Source organism: Balaenoptera ricei, chromosome 6 (assembly GCF_028023285.1).
Source record: "Balaenoptera ricei isolate mBalRic1 chromosome 6, mBalRic1.hap2, whole genome shotgun sequence".
In the NCBI taxonomy this organism is placed as follows: domain Eukaryota; kingdom Metazoa; phylum Chordata; class Mammalia; order Artiodactyla; family Balaenopteridae; genus Balaenoptera; species Balaenoptera ricei.
Window position 1 is genome coordinate 79,218,346 of NC_082644.1, and position 23,983 is coordinate 79,242,328.

Here is a 23,983-nt window from a genome sequence, read left to right on the forward strand (position 1 = left end):
GAGGGACCCAATGAGATAACACAGAGTCAGATTGTCAAGTCAGACCCACATCACTAATTCAAAGGATACAAGCAATTACAAGGCAGAGGTGATTCTTCTCTTAGAGAAGTCCAAATCCATGAATGTAGGTTCTTTCCCTTCTGCAGTACGATTTGTTCAAACCAGATTTAATATGTGAGATCTAAGCACTGCATGTGGTGCATTGATTTTACAAAGGGAACAATTTCACTTAAATATCTCCATTTATACCCCACTAATTCTCCAACCTGCTATGCCCCCGTAAATCCACAAATTACAGGTTTAGTTACCATAAACAACCCAGATACACAGATGTATCCTTCTAAAAGCATTTCACAGATAAGAGCCCTCCATCACGTGTTTTTCTGCAAGGAAAAACTGAGTGTGTTTATCAGAAGGTCTGGTTACCAGCACATTTGGAAGAGGATTTGACTGGGTCATCTTCTCCCCGCCAGGCATTCCCAGTAAAGAGGAAGACTGATTACAGGCCTATTGCTAACTCTTCTTTCCCAATCAGTAACTCAAAGCACTGAGAGTTTCCAGACCCAAATTGAAGGGCTATAACTTTGGACTTTCCCCAAATGCTTTTGCTGAAATTAGCACATCTCTTATCTTCAGTTCTATAGCAATTACTGCTTGTATCACTGCCTTGTGTTTTGATTCACCTCATTCATTCAACACATGCTTAATAAAGAGCACTTGTATGTATTGATGTAAGACGAGTAATACAAAGACTTTGTAAGAGCTTATTCTTCTTATATATCTCTTTCCCAGAAAATTATAGGCTCCTGGAAGAGAAACACATCTTATTTTTCACACAGGTTACGACAACACTCAGCACAGAGCCACACACATTAGCAGCCCTGAAAACACACCAGTCATATAGATCAATAAAGAGAGGTTCCTGCCAGACAAGAGGGGGATGGGGCTACCTGGGTCAGCCTTTCATCTTCATCTTACTAAGTGCTTGAAAAATCTGGATCCCATCTTTCTCAAATCAAGTCATTAGATACTCCTATGCACACACACAAAAAATTTAAATAGATTGCAGACCATGAAATTAAGAAAGCAATTGCTCCATATTATGTGAAGTTACCCATTGGGAGGTGAGGCACAGGTTGCCGTAAATCCCTTAAAGGGGAGTAAATGGGGTATAAATGAGTTATAAGTGGTGATATTTTACTGAACTAGTTCCTTTTGTAAAATCAATGATCCACATGTATAAACTTCATATGTTAAATCTCATCGCCTTGGGAAGGCAGGTGTGTAATCCTCTGGACCCTGACCCCATGCACATCATTACTTTGGTTTTTAACCTCAGAGCAGGTTTTTAAGGCCCCAGTTATTATTTGTACTTATGCACAAGATCCTCTTCCAGGCTGTGAGGCTCAGGTGATTTCATAGTCACCTCATGCAAAAGAGTTATCAAGGTAAGCAGTGGCACTGTGCTCTTCTTTTAATCAGAAACAGTCAATGGACAACTCTCCATTGTCTTCCTTTAGCATCACTCTTTAATAATTTTTAAAACCTATTCGGGGGCTTCCCTGGTGGCACAGCGGTTAAGAATCCGCCTGCCAAGGCAGGGGACACGGGTTAGAGCCGTGGTCCGGGAAGATCCCACATGCCGTGGAGCAACTAAGCCCATGTGCCACAACTACTGAGCCTACGTTCTAGAGCCTACAAGCCACAACTACTGAAGCCCGCACATCTAGAGCCCATGCTCTGCAACAAGAGAAGCCACCGCAATGAGAAGTCCGTGCACCACAAGGAAGAGTAGCCCTGGCTCGCAGCAACTAGAGAAAGCCTGTGCACAGCAAAAAAGACCCAACGCAGCCAAAAATAAATAAATAAATTTATTAAAAAAGAAAACCTATTCGGTATTGATAAGCTTTCTTCCCCAGGGTTCCTACTGATGCTTTTCATCTTAATAACAATCTATAATAACAACATTAGTAACCAATGTTTATGCTGCTTTCGAGTTTACAAAGTATCTCCACTCACAATGTGTCTTTATATTATGATTTGATTCAACAACAATCCTATGAGACTGATATTATTCCCTCCATTTTGCAGATGAGGAAACTGAGGTTCAGCGAGGTTAAGTGACTTGCCCAAGGTCACATGGCTACTAATACTTGGTGGAGCCAGGACAAAAAATCAGATCTTCTGACTTCAATATTGTGTATCCCCTCTGTGGAAAATTGTGGATTTTCACTTTTTCCTATGGTTTTCTCTTTTGAGTCGTAGGTGATCTTTATCAACTATTCAGTTCATGATTGATGTTTTCGTTGGATAGCGTCAGTGTGCCAACATCCAGACAGGTTTATCTTTGGCAATGGTTCCTTTTCACTCTTCAGTGTTTCTTGAAAATCTTGTGTTTACCTTCAAATAATGCATTGCTTGTTATCGTGGCATTTAATGGATATGTTCAAATTGCGTTGCCCCACTTCATTAGCCCTTTGACCTTAAGCAAGTTGACTAAATTCTCTGAGCCTCAGTTTTTACGTATGTAAAATACAGATAATATCTAAATCATAAGGTTTGGTGTGAGGATTAATCATAAAACTCGTAATTATCAATAATATACATTAATTAGAGTGGACCTTGAATAATGTGGTTCCACTTGATCTGTGTGGTTTGCAATGCATGGCTCCATTTATATGCGGATTTTTTTCACTAAATATGTACTACACAACCTGCAGTAGGTTGAATCCAAGGATGCAGAACCACAGATATGGAGGGCCGACTATCATTATTACATTTTTTAAAAACAGTATTACGGGGCTTCCCTGGTGGCGCAGTGGTTGAGAGTCTGCCTGCCAGTGCAGGGGACACGGGTTCGAGCCCTGGTCTGGGAAGATCCCACATGCCGCGGAGCAACTAGGCCCATGAGCCACAATTACTGAGCCTACGCATCTGGAGCCTGTGCTCCACAACAAGAGAGGCTGCGATAATGAGAGGCCCGCGCACGACGGTGAAGAGTGGCCCCCACTTGCCGCAGCTGGAGAAAGCCCTCGCACAGAAACGAAGACCCAACACAGCCATGAATAAATAAATAAATAAACCCAAAGTTTAAAAAAAAAAAAAGTTGTGCCATTAAAAAAACAAAACAAAACAGTATTACATGCAAAAAAACTATATATTATTATAAGCAAATTTTCGACTACATGGAAGGTTGAAGCCCCTAACCCCTGAGCTGTTCTAGGATCAACTGTATTTATAATGTTCCTGGCACTGTTCTAACAAGCTTCTCAGTAATAACTTATTTAATTTTAGCTACTAATATTAGCCCCATATTACAGACCTGAGACACAGAGATGTTGTGTGACTTGCCTGAGGTCACACAGCACATGAGGGTTGACTCCATGCACTCCTGCTCCAAAGGGCAAACTCCTAACTGCCATGTCCTAATGTCTCATTTTTAGACTCAATGAGGTGAAATAATGTTTATGATGTCTCCAGTGTACTGTCAGGCATATAGGAGAAACTTAACAAATGGTAATTATTGTTATTATATTTAGCCTCTGAAAATCTTTTCAAAAGAGGTCACATCTATGTAAAGGTCAATATCACTCATGTCACCTCCTATTTCAAGATTTTTTTTTAACTGAGAAATTAGAAAAACCACTCAGGAGTACATTTAAAATACCTCCCATTCCCATTCAATATGACTTAACACCTGAATTTTAAAGTGGCAGAGCATATAGGTATATAAAAGGCAGGGGTAGTGAACAATTATTGTGGCACTACTACTTGTGATCTATGCTAGGTCCTCTCATATGTGTCATCTAACTTAATCCCCACAAATAACAGAGAAGGGATTGTAATGTCCAATTTACAGATAAGAAACTGAGACTCATTAGATGTATTAGTATAATTAGTAATGAATCTAATAAGTAAAGAGTCTAAAGGCACACAGCTTGTAACCATGATTTTTTCCACCACACCCAACTTTGGAGCAAGCTTAATATTGAGTCTCTGCTTCCCTCCTTGGTTCAGGTATTACGCAGAAAACTCCACGGGGCGGTGCGAGAGGTGCAGCAGGAGCTGCAAGGCCTGCAGCGGCCCGCGGCCCACAGACTGCCTGTCTTGCGATCCATTCTTCTTTCTGCTCCACTCCAAGGGACAGTGTCATCGTACCTGCCCAGAGCATTACTACGCAGAGCAAAGCACACGGACCTGTGAGAGATGCCACCCAACTTGCGACAAATGCAAAGGTGAGGACCATCTATCATTTTGCATGTGTGAATGGAAAAATGCAAAGTGTTTTTTCCTGCTTTGTCCCTCTCTCCTTTCATCACCTTTGGAGGGTCTTCTTGCTTGCCAACCTCATAGCCAATCCTCTCCAGCAGCAGCACCCTTTGTTCTCTTTCAGCTTCTGCACATCTGCCCTCTAACCCTACTTGATCCTGAACCACACTGCTGCCTCTTCAGATGCTTCCCATCCTTCAGGGCCCAGATACAGGCATCGTCCCCTACAGCAAGTGTTTTCCACCTACTGTCTTCTTTCTCTACCTGTTGAACTTGGAATCTGCCAAGCAAAATTTATTTTCATTATTTCAACAACTACTTAAGATGTTGGCCTAAAACTGTCCCAAGCTCCATTCTTATTTTCCAGAGACCTACTTGTCTGTCCCAGAGATTCTTAAAATCAACATGTCCCAGAGTAAACACAATCTGAGTTTCCTCTGATATTCACTCTTTCTGTTAATAGACCCACTGTCCAACCAATTGCCCAGATTTGATACCTTGAAGTTATCTTCCCTTTGCCTCCTGTCCAATGCACCTACCCTCTAACAACGGTAAACTTCAAGGTCTGTTGATTCTCTCTTCTAAACGTTTCTCTGCTCAGATCTCTTTTCCCATTCTCACTATTCTCATTCTTCATTCTCAGCATCTCTTAGCTGACTTTCTGAAATAGCACGTCACCCCAACTCTGGTCTTGCTACCCCACCCCCAGGTCACTGTGTACAGTAATGCCATAGCAATCTTTCTAAAATTCAAATTTGCTCATTTTTCTCCATAGCTTGACATAGAATGGTAATTATGGTGAATTCCTCTCACCATTTAAGAAGGAAATACCTCTTACAATGTTTTTATTCTTAAAACTTATTAGATTAATATTGATACCTGGTAGGGTACATTCCTGTTATCCTTTTCAAAATTGTCTTGGCTATTCCTAGCTCTTTTTCCAAGTAAATTTTATTATTTTCCAAGTAAATTTTATCACATTTCATTTTAAAAAAATCCCTTGGATATTAATTGACATTGCATTAAAACTCATCTTTACGATCCTGAGTCATCACATTTATGAACATGGTATATCTCTCCAATCTATGCATTCATTTTTTTTTCCTTGATAAACTTTCAATAAATGTGTTCTGTTTTTGAAAAGTGATTAAATTCTTTCCCTGGTCAGTCCTTTTAGCTTATGGTCTCAACTCTCCTTCCATGTACTTCAGAACCTAGAACCACCCAGAACTACTCAGCAGCCACCAAATAGGTGATGCTCTTTCATGCCTCCATGACTATTGTCCATGCATTTCCTCTTCCTGGAGAACAACACTCTATTAACTCTCAACTTAAAGACCCAGTTTGAATATCATCTTCTCTGTGAAGCTTTTCTTAGTCTTCCCAGAAATCTTCTTCCTTCTTCTTGAGTCTATAATACATTGTTTTATCATAGCTATTTTTATTCAGTACATTACATTTTAATTAAACATCCAGCTCTCTTGTTGATTGTGAGACCCTCAAGGCAAGAATTGGACCACATTCATTTTCTCAATAAAGACTTTAAAAAATGGTCCACACCAAAAAACTCTTTAAAAAAATAAAAAAATAAAAACTCAGTCCACCTATTATTTTAGTTTTTTAACTTAAATGACTTATTTTTAAGATTTCTAATGGTTTGTTTTTCATATCCATCTATTTTTGTTTCATATCTTCCTGTTTGTGCTTCAGTTTTTTTTTTTGAGAGGATATTCTTGTCTTCATTTACTTTTTAAGCATCTTAAATATGCTAATTTTTAAGTTTGTCAAACTTTTCTATGAAATTAATATTATCTGAAGTAAATTCATGTTAATTCTTGATTGTGTTTATCTTCTTTTTTAGCATTCTTTTTTCTACATGCTTTGAAATTTTGGTCTTAAGCTCATTTTGAATGGAAGACTTTGCTTTTGGTTTTCACTCCCTTTCTCTCTCCCTTCGTCCTTACTCCTCACAGTCTGGTACTTTTTCAGCTCATGCTACCCCATGTCCCACCCTGAAACTCAGTATAGGAACATGATGTTCCAATATTCCTGGAGGTGATACTGATGTCACTGCAGATCTCATCAGCAATCCAGCTGGCAGCCCAGGAGAGTTCCTGGTCAACAGGTGATGTCTATGAGGGCAGAGAGTCCCACCCTGACTCCTGTTTTAAGCTCTAAACCTGGATTTTAGTGCAGGTCTTATATGAAACACGTTTAGTTCCTATTATGGTAGAAAAGTTGAACTCACAGCCACGATTGCCTACATTTAGGCACAGAGCCAAGCAGGTGGGTGGCTTGAATCTGATTGCTATTTTGCATTTATATTCCTTTTCTGGTCCAGAGAGATTTCATCTTACTTTTGAGCCGAACTATCTCTTTTTTTGGTTCTCTCTGTTTATATTTATTCTCTCATTTCAGTGTGTTTGGAATGAAGGGGTTATGTCAGAACCTGAATTCATATGATTTTTTTATGTATACAGGAAATCTCTGTACCTCTCTCTCTCTCAATTTTGTTGCAAACCAAAAAAAGCTCCAAAAGTAAATAAAGTCTTAAAAAAAAAATAAAGCTCATCAACACAGTCTCCCTGAGATTGTATTCCAGGGATGACTGGGCATATCTGGGTGAATCTTAAAGCCATCCTGAGTGTTTGTGCCTCCCCCTCCTGTATTTGACTTGAACCCCAAATGTTCCTGGTTAATGACTTCTATCTTTGTTGTTCATTTCTTCTGTCATCCTTTCTTCACCTACCACACATGTCCTTTGCTGGTTAGTGAATCTTTGTGCTGCCTTCTGATTTTGCAATATATAGATTACAAAATCTGGGAACAGGTTTTCTCCTGGGTTATAAACTGGGTGAAAAAATAAAGGATGAGTTCCTTCCTTCTTAAAATATTAGCTGTCATACTAAGAAATGAGGATGCATGAAGGATACAGGGAAAATTTCCCAACCTAAGTAAGTAATTTACCAACTAGATTGTATTTCCTTCACATTTGACTGCCCAATAATATTAGGGTGTTAAAAAATACTTAAAAGAACTAAGGGGGTCAGTCTATTTATCTCTTGTAAAATTAAAATACAGTGTGTGTGTGTGGAAAAAAAAAAAAGAACTAAGGGGGTTGGGGGAGGGAAGCATACTAATGACCAACATGTATCTTTTATGCAGCTGGTTCCTTCATAATTAGCTCATTCCTTGCCTTCACACATTTAACTTTTTATTTATCGTTCACACAAAATTGTATTAAATAAAAATCCAGGCTGGTTAACCAAAGCCTCCTAACTCTCCCGAGCTGCCTCTCTCTTCCGGTGTGGAATGACACCATGGACAGACCCCAGGGGTGGCTCTGCATGGCTGAATTCATCCCGTGGGGGTCATTCTAAGGGAGAGCAGATGGTGAGCTGCTCCGAATTTTATGGAAAAGCCAAAGCTGTCTTTATAGGTGCCAAGTTTCCTGCAGATCCTTGGAAGCAATGATAAACGTAAGATGTTAAACTTGAAAAAAAAAAAAAGAAAACATTCTGGAAATTAGCCAACTACCTTTTGCAAAAGACACAGAGTACCCTAAGTATGCAGATTTTGCAATAAATCAATGTAGGCGATGTAAATGGAGTCCTGATTTGTCACCCAGAGGTGGCTTGTAGTGCCTTTGGGGATTGCCCAGGATCTAGGCCAAATTGCTGCTGGCCTTCTGGAAAATGTAACCAAACTTAAGACACAAATTTTGTGACCTAACCTTTTTACTCCCTTTCATTTCTCTCTTCTAATTTTTCCTACCTTTAATTTCTCTTCATAAAGAAAAAAAATCCCACACCTCTATATTTTAAAATCGGAGTAAGACATTTAAGCTGTATTTCAGAAAACTGCAGGGAGAAAAGGAAAGAAGTAGGGGAAGATTGATTCTTTCTTCAGAGACCACAACTGTGTTCCAGAACATGTAGGAAATTCTGTGTGAAGTTGGACGTAAGATAAAAATAGAATGGCTTTGAATTTATACCACTATAGGCAGCCCGCAATCTAAGAAGAAGTTGGGTAATAAAGGTTTATTATCTGAGCTGTTGTTCAGAACTCAGAATTCATTCTTCCATAGAAACATTATAAATGATTGAGCTCACAGATCAGACATGAAAAGTGGATTTAAATCCAGAGTGAATGTAAGAACAGGACTCACGGTTCTAGTTCAACTTCAACTAACCACACTTTACAATATTTTTCTGATGAAAAGGCCTATATATCAAGTTCCAACTCACAATATCAGGCACATTCCATGCCCCCTCTACCTCCCTGTTCCTACCTCTCCGTCTAACTCAGTGAACTAGAGCTCAGGTCTCCTGTCCCCAAACTCTCTCCAGAAGTTATCCCTTGATACCTGCATAGAAAGAAATACTTGGGTCAGTCATTCTTGGGGTCTCTGAATTAGGAGAGAAGGGTATTACCTCCACAGGAAACAGTCTGTCTGTTCAGACCTCCTCTACTTGGTTCATGTATGAAGGCAGATAGTATGATCAAAGAGCACTGCACTGTCAGTCAACAAACCTGAATTTGACTCTTGAGACAACCATTCCCTATGAAACCTTGAATGAGTGACTTCACAAGTCTGGGCATTTGTTTACATTTATTTAAAAATTAAATAAATAGGATGTCAAATTTCTGAGAAGGGAGTTTACAGCTTTCAAGAGAATTTCAAAGGAATCTATCATGACAATCCCCAAAATTAAGAACTACTGGACAGGGCTTCCCTGGTGGCGCAGTGGTTAAGAATCTGCCTGCCAATGCAGGGGACACGGGTTTGAGCCCTGGTCCGGGAAGTTCCCACATGCTGCGGAGCAACTAAGCCCGTGCGCCACAACTACTGAGCTTGTACTCTATAGCCCGCGAGCCACAACTACTGAACCCGCGTGCCACAACTACTGAAGCCCGTGCGCCTAGAGCCCATGCTCCGCAACAAGAGAAGCCACCGCAATGAGGAGCCCATGCACCGCAAGAAAGAGTAGCCCCCGCTCACTACAACTAGAGAAAGCCTGCACGCAGCAACGAAGACCCAACACAGCCAATAAATAAATAAATAAATAAAAAAGAACTACTGGACAAAATGATCTGGTAAATTCTTTTAGCCCTAGCATTTTAAATTCCAAGTCTGGTGTTGTTTCTCAACTAGGAACTGCCCATTCATGATTTACTCATCGAGTTTTGGGACCCTCCAAATCATCCTCATCCTCTCTACTAGTTAAACAATAAGCAGAATGATAAATAAAGCTTTCACAAACTTTCTACATGATTTCTCATTCTCTGAAAATCTTTCCTTTTGCTGTAATAAAAAATCTGTCATCTCCAAACCCTTATTTCCAAATTGAGAGTTTACATTGATTAGACTAATTGGATAATTTCTAGGTCTTTACTTGGTATCTCATAGACTTTTTTTCTTTTTTTCCATATCCTCAATCAATTCACCCTTCTACTTCAATTTACTTGACATGTTCCTTGCTCCTAAGTGTTTTGGATCCAAGACAGAGATTGAAATCTAAGGTCAGTTTCATAACTTAGAATCATTTTTTCCTTTCAGGAAAAGGAGCATTGACTTGCTTATCCTGTGTGTGGAGTTACCACCTGGCAGGAGGAATCTGCGTCTCTGACTGTCTCGTGGGAGAGTACAGAGTGGGAGAGGTACCAAGCTGGGTGTGGTGTGCCTGCCACCATTTCTACAGAGGGACATGAGCTAGTTTCTGCACGTCATTTTGGGCAAAGTCAAAAAAGTCATAAAATCCCTACACTCACTATAGTTCAGGTTTAATATTTTTAAATCTACCATTGCACTGTGGAATAACGGTGCTACCCACCTGTAGCCTTAATTTCAATCAAAAGAACTGAGAAGACCTGAGATAAATAATGGAGAAGTTATTTAATGAGGACCGCAATATATTGCTCATGACCTTAGAAGTTTCGGGTCTACATGGGAATATTATGTCAGAAATAAGAAATATCTTCTCTCCTCCCCCTCTGCTGGCTAACCTGAAATGTCTGAATAATGTCAGAACTACATAACCAATGTTGGTCCTTCATCTCCTCCACCCCTTCGAATATATTAAGAGAGGTATATTTCGTTTCCTGGCCTAGAAACTATGGATTTTCTGAGTCCACTAACATCTTGATTGTGTTTCCAAACTTTAGAAATTAAGTAAATCTCTCCATGGTAAAACTCACAAGTCCCAGCATATTCACATATGCCATTCTCTTTAAATTCTCACAAGAGCCCTCATTACACTTTGGAGAAACTGAGAATCCAAGAGGTTAAATACAGTAATTTGATAAAGATCATGCGAACAGTAAGGAACAAAGTTGGGATTAAACACAGGGGTTCTGACTCCTAATCCAGGATTTGATGAGATCTCAGCTGAGAAAGCACCTTATCAGCACCTGAAACTTGCCAAGGTGCTCAACAACGGCAATTTCCATTCCTTCTTTTTCTATTGTACCAGCCTTCCAAAGTGCAGAAGTGAAATAGGAAGGTATCTTCCCTCATCTATGTTTTCAGCACCAGTGAAATGGAGCAACTTGTTGGGAAGGAAGCCACTTTCTCATTTCTCAACAATCTTCCCTCTGAGATTTCACTGTTTTAGCTAACAGTCACAATTTATATTATTCTGGGGCAGAGACACGAGAATCTAATAATCACAGAGGCAGAGCAGGTCATGTAAATGAGTGAAGAGCGTTGGGTCAAAGAAAACCCTAGTGCAAACTTGACCATAGGTGGAATCTGACGTTTCACCTGTGTGTTGGTGACCTCAGAGCAAGGGTTGGGGATTGTATCAAATAGGAGAGCACAAAAAGGGGGCCACCGGCACTCAGCTCTGTCTGTGATGTGGGAGTGGTGAATTCAGTGTTGATAAATCTTCCAGTTTTTAAAGAGAAACTCAGAACTGATTTACATGTGAAATATCCCAATTTTGAAATGTAGGCAATGAATTCAAATTTTTTTAAACTGAGAAGGCCAGTTGAGTACAGACCAGACAAAACTTGTCCTTGACCAGGTACAGCACATGGCTGTCAATTTGTAACCTGAGCTATTCTAGAAGCTTGTTCTCTCACTATGGTTACCAGCGGATCTCAGAGGAAAGGCTCAGCAACGGTTCCATCCAAGTGCAAATAGCTGGTTCTGTCTTTCATCCAGAACAGTAAAAATGGACCCAGAACAAATCACCTTTCTGCTATCCCCAACTTGCCTCCTTCCCTTATCCATAGGAGAGGCAACCCCCATTTGGGAACTCCGGTGCCTTGTTAATTTCTCCACACGCCAAAGGAATCTGATTGTTCTTAACAGGGGGAGAAATTTAACTGTGAAAAATGCCATGAGAGCTGCATAGAATGCCAAGGACCTGGCACCAAGAACTGTACTGTGTGTCCTGCCAACCTGGTGCTGCACACGGATGACAGCCGCTGCCTGCACTGCTGCAACACCTCCGATCCCACCGATGTCCAGGAGTGCTGTGACTGCCATGACACCACAGGTGAGGGGAGAGGGAGAGCAGCCTGCGGAGCCAGAGGAAGCGCATGTCCTCAGGATGCTGATGGGAGCATGGGGGAGAGAGGGATGGGAAGTTTCAGAGGATCAATAGAGCAACCTTTATTTAATGATTCTTTGTTTAATTTATTTTTTTAATCGAAGTATAGTTGAATTACAATGTGGTGTTAGTTTCTGCTGTACGGCAAAGTGATTCAGTTATGCGCATATATACATATTCTTTTTCATATTCTTTTCCATTATGGTTTATTACAGGATAGAGCAACCTTTTTATTGAGTGCCTGCTATGTGCCCACTGTACCTGAAACGTTCTGCCCATCATCTCATATAAGTTGATATTATTAATCCCATTTTACAGATGAGGAGACTCTGGCTCAAAGGGTTTGATTAGCATGCCCACGTCCATACCAATGTTAACAGGCGCATCTGGTCATTTGGACTCAAAGCCAGCATTCTCTCCACTGCTGTCCTGCCTCCCAGATTCAAGCTCAGGCAGGTCTAGAGTTTCATCTTTATAAATTTACTTTATTCCTTTTTAAAAAAATCTTCCCTCCTGGGAAAAAAGGAAAAGAGTTGCCTATCAAGGAAGCTGATGCCAATATTATCTTGATTCCGTCGAAAAATCATCCTGCGGAAGGCAGCCCAAATCCAGGGCTCCCATTAGAGACTTAAGGCATTTTAGAAATGAACTTTCATTGAAGGCTAAGAGGACACAAAACCCCCTTTACCAATTCCAAGTTCCCCAACTGTCTCCCACCCCCAATCCATTCATACGGGTACTTGGTTCTCATTGGCCACAAGCTTAGAAAGATCCCCAATGGAGTGATTTCTTCTAAAAAGAAAAAGATAAATTCTTAAAACCTATTCTCTAGTGTAAAAGCAGATCATTTCCTTGGAGTTCAGCTACATCATGGCCTGACAAAAAGAGACATTATATTTATGGGAGCCTGTCCATTTTTAAGAAAAGTATATCCCAGACCCATAACTGCTACTAGTCTTTTCTGTTTTACTTTTGATCAGCCTTTTCAACTAATTTTTAAATACCATCTTTCCAAAAACGAATTGTTTCCTTCTTTCAGCTTTCCCACCCCCATTAGCAGCTGGTTTCCCCAGCTCTTCATACACATCCACCTTCAGGGTCTGATTGCCTAATATCCATGCTGTGTCAGCTAAGAATAACAACCTTCATTACACTGATGGCTTTAAATGAAACCAGAAGTGTGTACATGTTGGGTGCAGAGTTTCTGCAAGCCTTTTCCAACTAAGAACTATTTAGTCAGCTCTCCTGGGCTTTCTGTGGCTCGTGAAGATCTACCTGGGGCAACTCTGCAGAAGACCAAATACTCTTGATTACCTGCTCGTTCGTTACTAAGACACTCTGATCCTTCAAAGAACCCATATCACAGAGGCTGACTCTGACTCTGCGGACCTAAGACTGGAGAGCAGTAAGACATAATTGCGTATGGCACCCTGGTAATTGAAACAACCTCGAAAGGTCTTTTATTGATTCTCCTGCCTCAGGCAGTATTTATCGCAAAGTACCACACACGGGTTGCTTATCCTTCCCTCTGGTGCTTTAATATTTCCTCCAGGGAAAAATTCTGTGCTGATATGTTAATGACAAAAGCAGTAATGATGGTGCTGTTACTTTAGGAGATGAAATTCTGCTTGATGGGCAAAATCCCATGAGGATGGAAGTTAGGATAAAATAGAAAACTTGTTTATCACTAGCAAAAAGAGAAAGAAAACACATAGTGATGAATCAGACCTAATTGGCCAATATATAATAAAAGAAAATAATTAACCCTAAAATAATTGGCAACAGTATTATATCCATTAAGCTAGTGTGTATCATGTACGTAGAATCTCATAAAACATCCTGGGGGCAGACCTAGGTGGTTCAAAAATATTTATGGAAAACATACTGTGTATTTCAACTTGTACATCCAACAAGGCCTGCTAGTTTTTTCTCTGGTTCTTTCATACTCTCTTTCACACTCCCATTTGGTGGGTTATAGAGAAAAAAAAAATTAGGTAACTTACCCAAATTATACCACCTGAATAAATGAGTGAAAAGTACAAAAAATGAGCTCATCACTGAATTATGACAGTTTTGGTTACTCCATATTTTCAATTAAGGCATCAAAACAAATGTTGGTGGATGACAGGGGGGCAGAGCTCTCAACTTCAGAAATCTTAGTTATGATAGAAGAAATCCCCTATCACTCAATTTGGTAGTCAGAATTTAAAGATGGTACTTTTCATGCTGCCAAATTAGGTCCACAGAATGCCAAGAAGTCAAAAAACCTTTGTCAGTGTTTTGCCCTAATGTCTCTAGACTGTAGCATGAAGCAAGGATTCCTGGGTTCGAGTTCTGATTGCTCCATAAACAAGTTCTTACCCGTGACAATGTGACAATTCACTTTCTCGCTGTGGGTCTCAGTTTCCTCAACTATCAAACAACAGATTGACCTGTGATTTCTATGGCCCCACGCAGCGATGAATCAATGGCTTTATAAATAATCTGTTCCTATCTTTGAATTGTGGGATAATCCTGTTGAATCAGGTTTAAAGGTAGCTGGGGAAAAGACTCAGTCTTAGAAAAAGTCAGAGTTGAAACAGAAATAGAGCATTTAGCAATAACTGAAGCCTGGCCCAAGATGGAACATTTTTCTCAGGAAGGAAGTAGAAGAATCGATTTGGTAAGGTTGGACACTTGGTGACTCACCCATGAGGTATGGGTATGAGGGGGCTCCCTTTGGATCTCAAACTGACTTTCTCCCTAGAAGAGTTTGTTGGTATCATCTGGGATAGACTGAAACTCTCATGGGAGTAGACACGGAGCAATTCTGTAGAGGGGTGTGCTCTCGAAGAAAATCGAAGACAGTGGTTCTACCATTTTAGATTCAAAAGATAAAGGTGGGGCTTCCCTGGTGGCGCAGTGGTTGGGAGTCTGCCTGCTAATGCAGGGGACACGGGTTCGAGCCCTGGTCTGGGAAGATCACACATGCCACGGAGCAACTAGGCCCGTGAGCAACAACTACTGAGCCTGCGCGTCTGGAGCCTGTGCTCCGCAACAAGAGAGGCCGCGATAATGAGAGGCCCGCGCACCGCGATGAAGAGTGGCCCCCGCTTGCCCCAACTAGAGAAAGCCCTCGTAGAGAAACGAAGACCCAACACAGCCATAAATAAATAAGTAAATAAATAAGTAAATAAATAATTTTTTAAAAAAAAGATAAAGGTGAAGCTCTTTACCTCAGAAACTAATTTTCTCCATTCCCTTTCTTCTCTGCCACCCTTCCCCTCTGCCCTCTTCCTTTGGGGTCATCTTCCAACAGATGAGTGTATCCTTCGAGCAAGTGAGGTTGAACCTGCTGGTGAGCCTTCCAAGACAGCCCTGTTCATCACCTCCTCCGTTATGCTGGTGTTTCTGCTCGGGGCAGCTGTGATCGTCTGGAGGAAATCTCGGGGCAGAGTCAGGCCCACAGAAAAGGCCGGCTATGCAAAGCTGGCTGACCCTAGCAAGTCTTACTCCTCCTATAAGGGCAGTCATCGAGAGAGCACCAGCTTTGCAGAGGATCAGGTGATTGAGTACAGGGACCGCGACGATGATGAGGATGATGAGGATGACATTGTCTACATGGGCCAAGATGGCACCGTCTACCGGAAGTTTAAGTACGGGCTGCTGGATGACGATGATGAAGATGAACTGGAATACGATGACGAGAGCTACTCCTACCAGCAAACAGAGGTCACCTCCGCCCCGAGCCCATTCTACTCACAGGCATGCGTGTGAGCATTACCGTGTTGGATTTTATCCCGACACACCAGGGTGACGTGAGGGTGTCTGTGTTTGTCTTTTTAACCACGAGTCCAACTAGAGTATGTAAGAATGCTGAAATATTTTGTTCTTCTCTTGGATGGCTAAACTCCATTAACCATAATAGTTCAACCATAATTGAGGAACAAGGATAAAATTCAGAATGATTTTCCTCAAAACAATATGTCAAGACGCAAAACACAGGATGTAAAAAAAGTGAGATCTATGCAAACTGTTTTATGTGATTTAAAAAAAAGGAAATGAACCTATAGAGATTCTGTTTCTCAGCTGTATTGTGGAGATATCTGCTGCCTTCTTGATTTCTGATATTTCTGTAAATGATTTTGGGGGATGGGGAGACAAAGGAATTGTTTGTCTTAGGGGATTTTTCTCCCCTTTTAGTTCTCTTTGGGGGGAGATTTGTTCTATAAGGGGCAACTAAAGAAGGTTCTCCTCCTCATGTCATTTATACCAATTATTCCAGATCACCCCTGAGCAGAAGATGCCACCTCTCTTGAGGCTGGTCATGACCTATTTATAGACATGAGGAAAGACACAGGAAGTAGCGTCATAGGCAAGGAATCAGGCCGTGGTTCCTTTGCAGTAATCTCTAGTCATGATGAGTCTAGAGCAAGCTCAGCCAGGAGATAGGCAGGAGCATCCCAGGAGGAAAGAAATCACTAAGTTTCCAAGAATGTCAGCCTTACACCCTCATGATTTTTCTAAGAGCATTTCTGGTTGGAAACATCAGCTAAAACATCAAGTAATAAAAGAAAAATGTCAATGTTAACCTAACATAAAAAGAGGTAAAATGATAAAAACTTCAGACACTCTTAAAAAAGGACTTTAGCTACTAAATTAAAGAGCTTTTGTCAACAGCCCATCACAGAACTGTGGACTCTCCATAGAAAAAGTTAGGATGAAATTCCCATCATCCTGCTCACCAGCTTAATCCGGCTGCTGACCAGCCTTCCAACACTCTTCATCTCTGTGATCTTTGTTTCTAGACATCCTAGGCATCCCTTTTTCCACCCTCCTGTCAAGTACACTCTTGGATTTGTGCACCCGGGACAGTTTTTCTGCAGGCAATACAAAGAAGGGCTCTTGCTAAGTGAAATTATATAAGCAGGGTTTTGTGGATTTCCTTGTAAAAACAGAAGTGATAGGCAGCCCTGGGAGTGGACCACCAGAAAGTGACATTTTCAGATAATGATGATAATCACACACACACACACAAATGTACTGCACACTATGTACCAGGTACCGAGCTAAATAATTCCTTTAAAAAACTCACCCCACTTAATACCACTGTAACTTCATAAGGTTGGTACCATTGTTACTCTTTTTTTAAAAATAGGAAACCCAAGGCTTACAAGATGTTAAATAACTAGCCCAAGGTCACAGAAAGCTAATCAAGATTCAAGAAAAAAGCATGACTCTAAAGTGTGTGTTCTTAATAACTATTCTCCACTGACACAAAGTGGATAGAGAAGCATCCTAAATCTAATAAAGGCATGTCTATTATTTTATGATATGGCAACTCTATTATCTTTCCTGAATGTGTGCATTTTCTTTTCTTTTTTTAAAAAACACTGACACAGGAAATCTTTGTAAAGAAGTCTTCAGTTTACTGAAGTCCTCAGTGTTTCTTTAGGGGAAAGCTCTTAAAACAAAGTTGGCGAACTTTCTCTGGAAAGAGCCAGATAGTAAATACTTTTAGGCTCTGCACAACTATCAGCTCTGCCATTGTGGCCTGAATGCAGCCAATCCACAACAAATGGGTGGGCTGTGCTCCAAGAAAACTTTATTTATGGACACTGAAATTTGGATTTAAGATAATTTTCACATATCATAAAATATTCTTCTTTCAATTTTTTTCCTTCAATCGCTTAAAAATGTAAAAACCATTCTTGGCTCAAGGCAGTACAGAAACAGGTGATGGTTCAGATTTGGCCAAGAGACTGTAATTTGCTGACCTTGTCTTAAAAAAAAAAAATTCTTAAGAGACCATGTGTATCACACGTACATATGATATGCTTCCAAAATTTTTGATCATTTAAAATCACCTCTTCAAAATCTATTTGAAGCCTTTATGGTTCCCTTTTCAATTCTTAGAAACAAATAAAAGTACATGTAAGATACCCATCTTATCAATGGAAGAATTCCTCATCTTTTGTTGTGTAATTGGAGTGTAGCTTATGGAAATAAGTAATTTTGTTTATACTGTGTTGTTATCTTCCCTGATAATTCTAAAGCTCTGATAGACTGAGTTTGACATTTCTTTGTGTAGCCTGGAAATCGTTTTCCAAGAAAAATCTGTGTTTATGATACACAGTTAAAGATTAAATGAGGTCAAGATGACCTTGAATACTAAGAAAAATTGTGTTGTTACTCTATGTAATCCTGAAAAGAAGGCTCATGCTGTATATGGGTAGTTTGACATCTTTCCTTCTTTGTTCTTAGTTAGACCACTTTATTCGCAGACTTCTTCTGAATATTCTGCTAACAACTGCCTAAATAGATAAATATGTGGTTGGAAAACAAAGTCACTTTTTGGTTTTCTGTTTGCGAACAACTTGGAAACATTGAGAATCCTTGCAGACTGGAAATACACCAAGAGGCTGGGCAGGAGCTTGGAAGGCTCTAGTTCATAGAAAGTAATTTTAAAATTGAAAACTGGGACTTCCCTGGCAGCCCAGTGGTTAAGACTTCGCCTTCCAATGTAGGAGGTGCAGGTTCAATCCCTGGTCGGGGAGCTAAGATCCCATATGCCTCGGGGCCAAAAAACCAAAACATAAAGCAGAAGCAATATTGTAACAAATTCAATAAAGACTTTAAAAATAGTCCACATCAAAAAAAAAAAAAATTGAAAATAAAATTAAATCAAGACCAGACAATGCCATAGGGACTTGCTTATTGATGAACTACTTCTGAGCACTTTTTATGTGATTAGTATTATGCTTTACCAAGAATATGAAGCAATAAAAGAATGTTTTTTTTCCCCTCCTTTTTATCTTTCTACCTCCAATGACTAAGCTAGTCATATCAATTACAAACTTTCTTCTTAAAAATCAATCCAATCGTTTATCAGCCCCATCATCACTGGCTCAACTGGGCCATTAGTCTCTCTCATCTGGATTTTTACTACTTCCTCCTGACTCATTGCTAACCTTCGGTCTCTTTCTCCCAATTTATCTACCTTGCTATCATAGGCCATTTCTAAGGTCTATCGGATCATCACATTCAGGGCTCCCCATCACCTACGTTGATTACAACATTCAAAATTTTGCAAGATATGGCCACTGCCTTTGTCTCCAATCTTACTATGCACCAATTCCTGACCCCTCCTCATTTCCCAGCTTCTCCACTTATACTCAACAGTACTGAATTGCTTCTAAGTTCTCCAGGATAATATCTTGTTATCTCATGTCCTTGGGCATACATTGTTCACTCTCCTTGGAATATTTTCCCCTACTCTCAACTTGACCTGGAAAATTTCTTACCATTCTTTAAAATCATGTTCCCTCATAACCTCTCCTGGGAGGTCTTCCCTGACCTTGAAGAAGGTTAATCACTTTCTCACCTCTCTGCTACCTAGATACTATGCGCGTATAGCTTTTCACATCACACTGTTGTCACTGTTTGATTATACATCTATTTCCACTAAGAGACTGGGTACTTCTTGAGGCAGCTACCATTTCCTTTCCAGAACCTACCACAGTGCCCAGCACTAGGTAAATAATCAAGAAATATTGATGGAATTGAATGTTAAGAAGACAGGACTCACAAATATGAAGTAATTAGACAATGATACAGACCATATGTTGTATTATGCAGTCCATTCCTATTTGGTCTTGAATATAAATGATAAGGGGGTGAGGTGCAGGTGATGGTGTCAGTTAAATATGAGAAGTATGAGATAACCACAAATTAGAGCATGTTAGGGGTGGCTTCATGGGAAAAGGACTCATGCTTGGACTTGATTTGAAAAAGAAAAGAGGATGTAGAAGGTATCCCTCAAGGAAGGTGCTGGAGTTAACAAGTTGTTAACTTGATAACTGTAATAATAGTAACTCACTAAGTGTGTATTAAGAATTTTCCACATTCCAGGCACTGTTTTGGAAACAACAGCGAGTGGAATCAATCAGATCTTGGGCCTTAAGGAACTTGCAGTCTAGTTGGGGAGAAAAAAATAATGACAACTCAACTACCATTTTCGATGCCTTCTACGTGCCAGCCACAGTCTTAGGCCCTTTTCTCATATGACGTCATTTAATCCTTACTACACAAATGCAGTAGAATAAGACCGTGATCCCTCTTTACAAATGAGGAAATGGAGGCTCGGGGAGGACACTCAAAGTGCCATCAGTCAGGGTGTGAGGGGTCCAACTGGGATGTGAATCTAGGACTTTAGTCCATCTTCCCTGTGCTCTACCACCCTGCTTCTAAGCTAAAAAAAAGAGCCTGGCCTTTGTCAGTAATCCCTGGATCTCATTTGGAGATTCGTTTTCGCTGTATGGAATTTGCTATAATGAATCATCAGAAGGTGATGCCAAGGAAGCACCTATGGGATCCTGCAGTTCGGGTGCATAATCTCACCTAGAGGCATAGTGTTGAGGGGCAATAAGGAAAGAAAGAATTTTAGGTAATTGTGCACATTAACTGTAGATAAGCCAACCTATTAAAAAGGATTCATGGGGCTTCCCTGGTGGCGCAGTGGTTGAGAATCTGCCTGCCAATGCAGGGGACACAGGTTCGAGCCCTGGTCTGGGAAGATCCCACATGCCGCGGAGCAACTGGGCCCGTGAGCCACAACTACTGAGCCTGAGTGTCTGGAGCCTCTGCTCCGCAACAAGAGAGGCCGCGATAGTGAGAGGCCCGCACACCGCGATGAAGAGTGGCCCCCACTCGCCGCAACTGGAGAAAGCCCTCGCACAGAAACGAAGACCCAACACAGCCAAAAATAAAAATAATAAATAAATAATAAAAAATTTAAAAAAAAAAGGATTCATGAGAAAATAAAGTTTAAAAAGATAAAAAGTATTCATGAGATTCTACCATATAAAAGAAAAAAATTTTAAGACGTTAAGAATTTCCAAATATGGAATCAGAAGTAGCATCAAATGGGGATAGAAGACTGCTATTTAGTAAAACTGAAGATACAGACTTTAGGTGCTTAATACATACATTTAACATTGGAATAGAGCTTTCAAGATCTGTTCAGAGTTAAGGAGGTCTACTTCAGAGCTCGTGAAAAAAGAAACTGCTCAGTGTACCACCCAACTGAAGAATTAAGTTCAGATGCCAGCAGAGTAGCCTGCATTTTATACTGAAATGTAAGAACTGTAAATAGATTGTGTTTCAAAAAGAAATATATGAATTCTATCAATGCATGCTTGGCACAGACTTTAGATGTAACTGATCACCACACATCAACAATATCTGATAATGAATAAATGAGATCATAATTTGAAGATGTCTTTAGGGTTTCACTTTTAAAACCACCCATGTCTACCTTGCACTGCTCTCAAACATAGGCAAAAAAAAAAAAAAAAAAGTCATAAAGTGAAGAAAGATATGAGGAATGAAGTCTGTTTATTCACTTCTGTGGCCCTAGTGACCAACACACTACATGGTACAAAGGCCATTCATTTATTTACAGGAACAAAAATCATTGCATGTGGGTGTCTTCTGAGTTAAGAGTAGAAGTCAGAACTAGGTCCCATGGTCACATTTAGCTGTAAAGAAGGCTTGAAAACAAGTATTTGGTAAAAGGATATGAGATTATCATGAAGGGTTTAGCACAATCATGACTAATCTTCTGGGGCTTTGCCACCCAGAATAAAATGTTTCCCTCATCCAGGAAACAGGAAATGTTTCCCTCATCCAGGACAGGATAGCTGTTAGATAGCCTGACAGGAAAGCCTCTCACTCTAACAAAGTGTTCATTGATAAGAACTGATCCTAGGCTTCAAGGGAAGTGATATAAGCCTTATTAAACTATTAAATGAAAAAAATATATGTTTGTAAAACAGAGAATTATAACTAATACAACAGCAGAACCAGACTGAAGTCAGGAGGATTATCATTCCTCTAAGTTACTGTTTTCAGTGAAGGCACTTTGGTGGCTAGGAGTGTGATTCTGGACCTGATAAGCTGACCCTTGAACAATATGGGTTTGAATTGCACAGGTCCACTTACAAGCAGGTATTTTTCAATAGTAAATACTACACTACTACCTAATTGGTTGAATCCCCAGATGCGGAGGAACCACAGATCCAGAGGGCCGACTATAAACTGTATCCAGATTAACCCTCAGTGTTATTTAGGGGTCAACTATAAATTCTGCTGTATCCTTTAGGCTGCTTTTAGTTATAAATGATAGAAAAGTCAACCCAAACTGGCTTAAATACAAAAGGAATTTATCAGCTCACCTGATCAAAAAGTCTAGGGCTAGGGGATCAAATCAGGTATTGCTGGAAGTGGGGCTCAAACCATGGCATCACATATGGGTTTCTCTCCATCTCTTGCCTCTCTTTTGCTATATTGGCTCCATCCTCCCTGGAGGTCTCCCTCACATTGACAGTATGATGGCCTGCAGTGCCAGACTTAGAATTCTCATGGGTCCACATCCAATAGGAAAAAGGCCCTACCTCTGACCCACATCTCAGAAAACACTTATGTGGTATCTCATTGGCTCAGAAAAGGCATTTGCCAGTTTCCAGGTGTAAATACTCCCACTGTGGCCAATTTCAAGCTTCAAATGTGATGTCAATTAATGTGCAGTTGGAAGAAATGTAAAGGGAACCATTACATAGTATTTCTATCACACAGATACATTAGACATCAATAACCTCAAGAACACAGCTAATATTAAAACGTAAAAGGCAAAATCAGTTTTGCTTGTTACTTGTGTTTTTAATATAACTTCTTTAGTAGAAAGTCTTATAACCTAATTTTTAAATAACAGCTGTCTAACAACTGCTTCACAAGATTCCTGACAAATTAACAGCTGGGTTTCATAAGCTGGGACAAGCCAACTTCAACATACCACCCTTCCACGCTTTTTTAGGTAGAAGCTTTTCCTCTGTGATTGTTTTCTTTCTCTCAATAACAAATATCCAGAATTCCCTGTCTTTTATTTTCCACAAGTTCCCCCACTCCAATGCTCTCAGAAGACAAAATAATAATAATAATAAAACAACTATTATTATTATGCTCATTTCCACCAGCAATCAAAGAAAAACAAATTTAATCAATAATGTCTTAGCGGGCTTCCCTGGTGGCGCAGTGGTTAAGAATTCGCCTGCCAATGCAGTACACAAGGGTTCGAGCCCTGGTCCGGGAAGATTCCACATGCCGTGGAGCAACTAAGCCCACGCACCACAACTACTGAGCCTGCGCTCTAGAGCCCGTGAACCACAACTACTTAAGCCCGCATGCCTGGAGCCCGTACTCCGCAACAAGAGAAGCCACCGCAATGAGAAGCCCGCGCACCGCAACGAAGAGTATCCCCCGTTTGCCGCAACTAGAGAAAGCCCGTGCGCAACAACAAAGTCCCAGTGCAGCCAAAAATAAATTAATTAAAAAATAATAATAATAATAATGTCTTAGCACACTAAGACATTAAGAACACTAAGACTCTTTTAATTATAGCAAACAATTCTGGAGTTCTATCTACTGCCACCTGTAGTGACATGGACAATTTCATGTATTACTTGGTATAGGGTAAGCGAATGTAATCATTTTTTATTACTGCATAACAAACTGCCACCAATTTAGCATCTTAAATAGCATCCATTTATTATCTCATAATTTTATAAGTCAGAGGTCCAGGTAGGCTTGACTGGGTTCTCTGCTTAGGGTCTAACATGGTCAAAATCAAGGTGTCAACCAGGCTGGCTCTTACCTGGAGGTTCTGGAAAAGAATTGTTTTCCCAGGTATTCAGGTTGCTGACAGAATCCAGTTTCACGTGGCTGTAGCACTGAGGTTCCTGCTTTCTTTTCTGGGTGTAAGTCCGGGGCCACTCAGCTCCTAGAGGCCACTCTCTGGTCGGGTGCATGCCCTCCCCCAGCGCCCTCCTTCAAAGTCAACATCCATGCACTGAATCCTTCTCATGCTCTGAATCTTTCTGACGGTCCCTCTTGCTACCAGCTGGAGAAAACTTGGCATTTAAAAGGTTCCTGTGATTCTTGTGATTCCATTAGGCCCACCTGGAGAATCTCCCTTTGGCTATAGTGTAACAATCACAGGCATGATATCTCATCATATTCAAGGTCCTGGGGATTAGAGTGAGAAATCTTGAGGGGTTATTTTAGGATACTATAACCAATAAAACTCTTTTGGAAATCAGTTTAGCAAAATATGTCGAGTCGTT

General features: G+C 40.4%; 1 protein-coding gene across 5 annotated transcripts in view; it reads left to right on the plus strand.

Moving 5' to 3' along the window:
* PCSK5 (proprotein convertase subtilisin/kexin type 5) overlaps positions 1-17,134 on the plus strand; it is a 464,350-nt gene extending 447,216 nt beyond the window's left edge. For all 5 annotated transcript variants that reach the window (XM_059924937.1, XM_059924939.1, XM_059924938.1 and 2 more), the window contains 4 exons: positions 4,018-4,235; positions 9,830-9,930; positions 11,585-11,771; positions 15,124-17,134. In XM_059924937.1, the coding sequence (XP_059780920.1) occupies positions 4,018-4,235; positions 9,830-9,930; positions 11,585-11,771; positions 15,124-15,581 (964 nt within the window). In that variant the 3' untranslated portion in view covers positions 15,582-17,134. The remainder of the gene's footprint in view (positions 1-4,017; positions 4,236-9,829; positions 9,931-11,584; positions 11,772-15,123) is intronic.
* Positions 17,135-23,983: the final 6,849 nt, after the last annotated feature.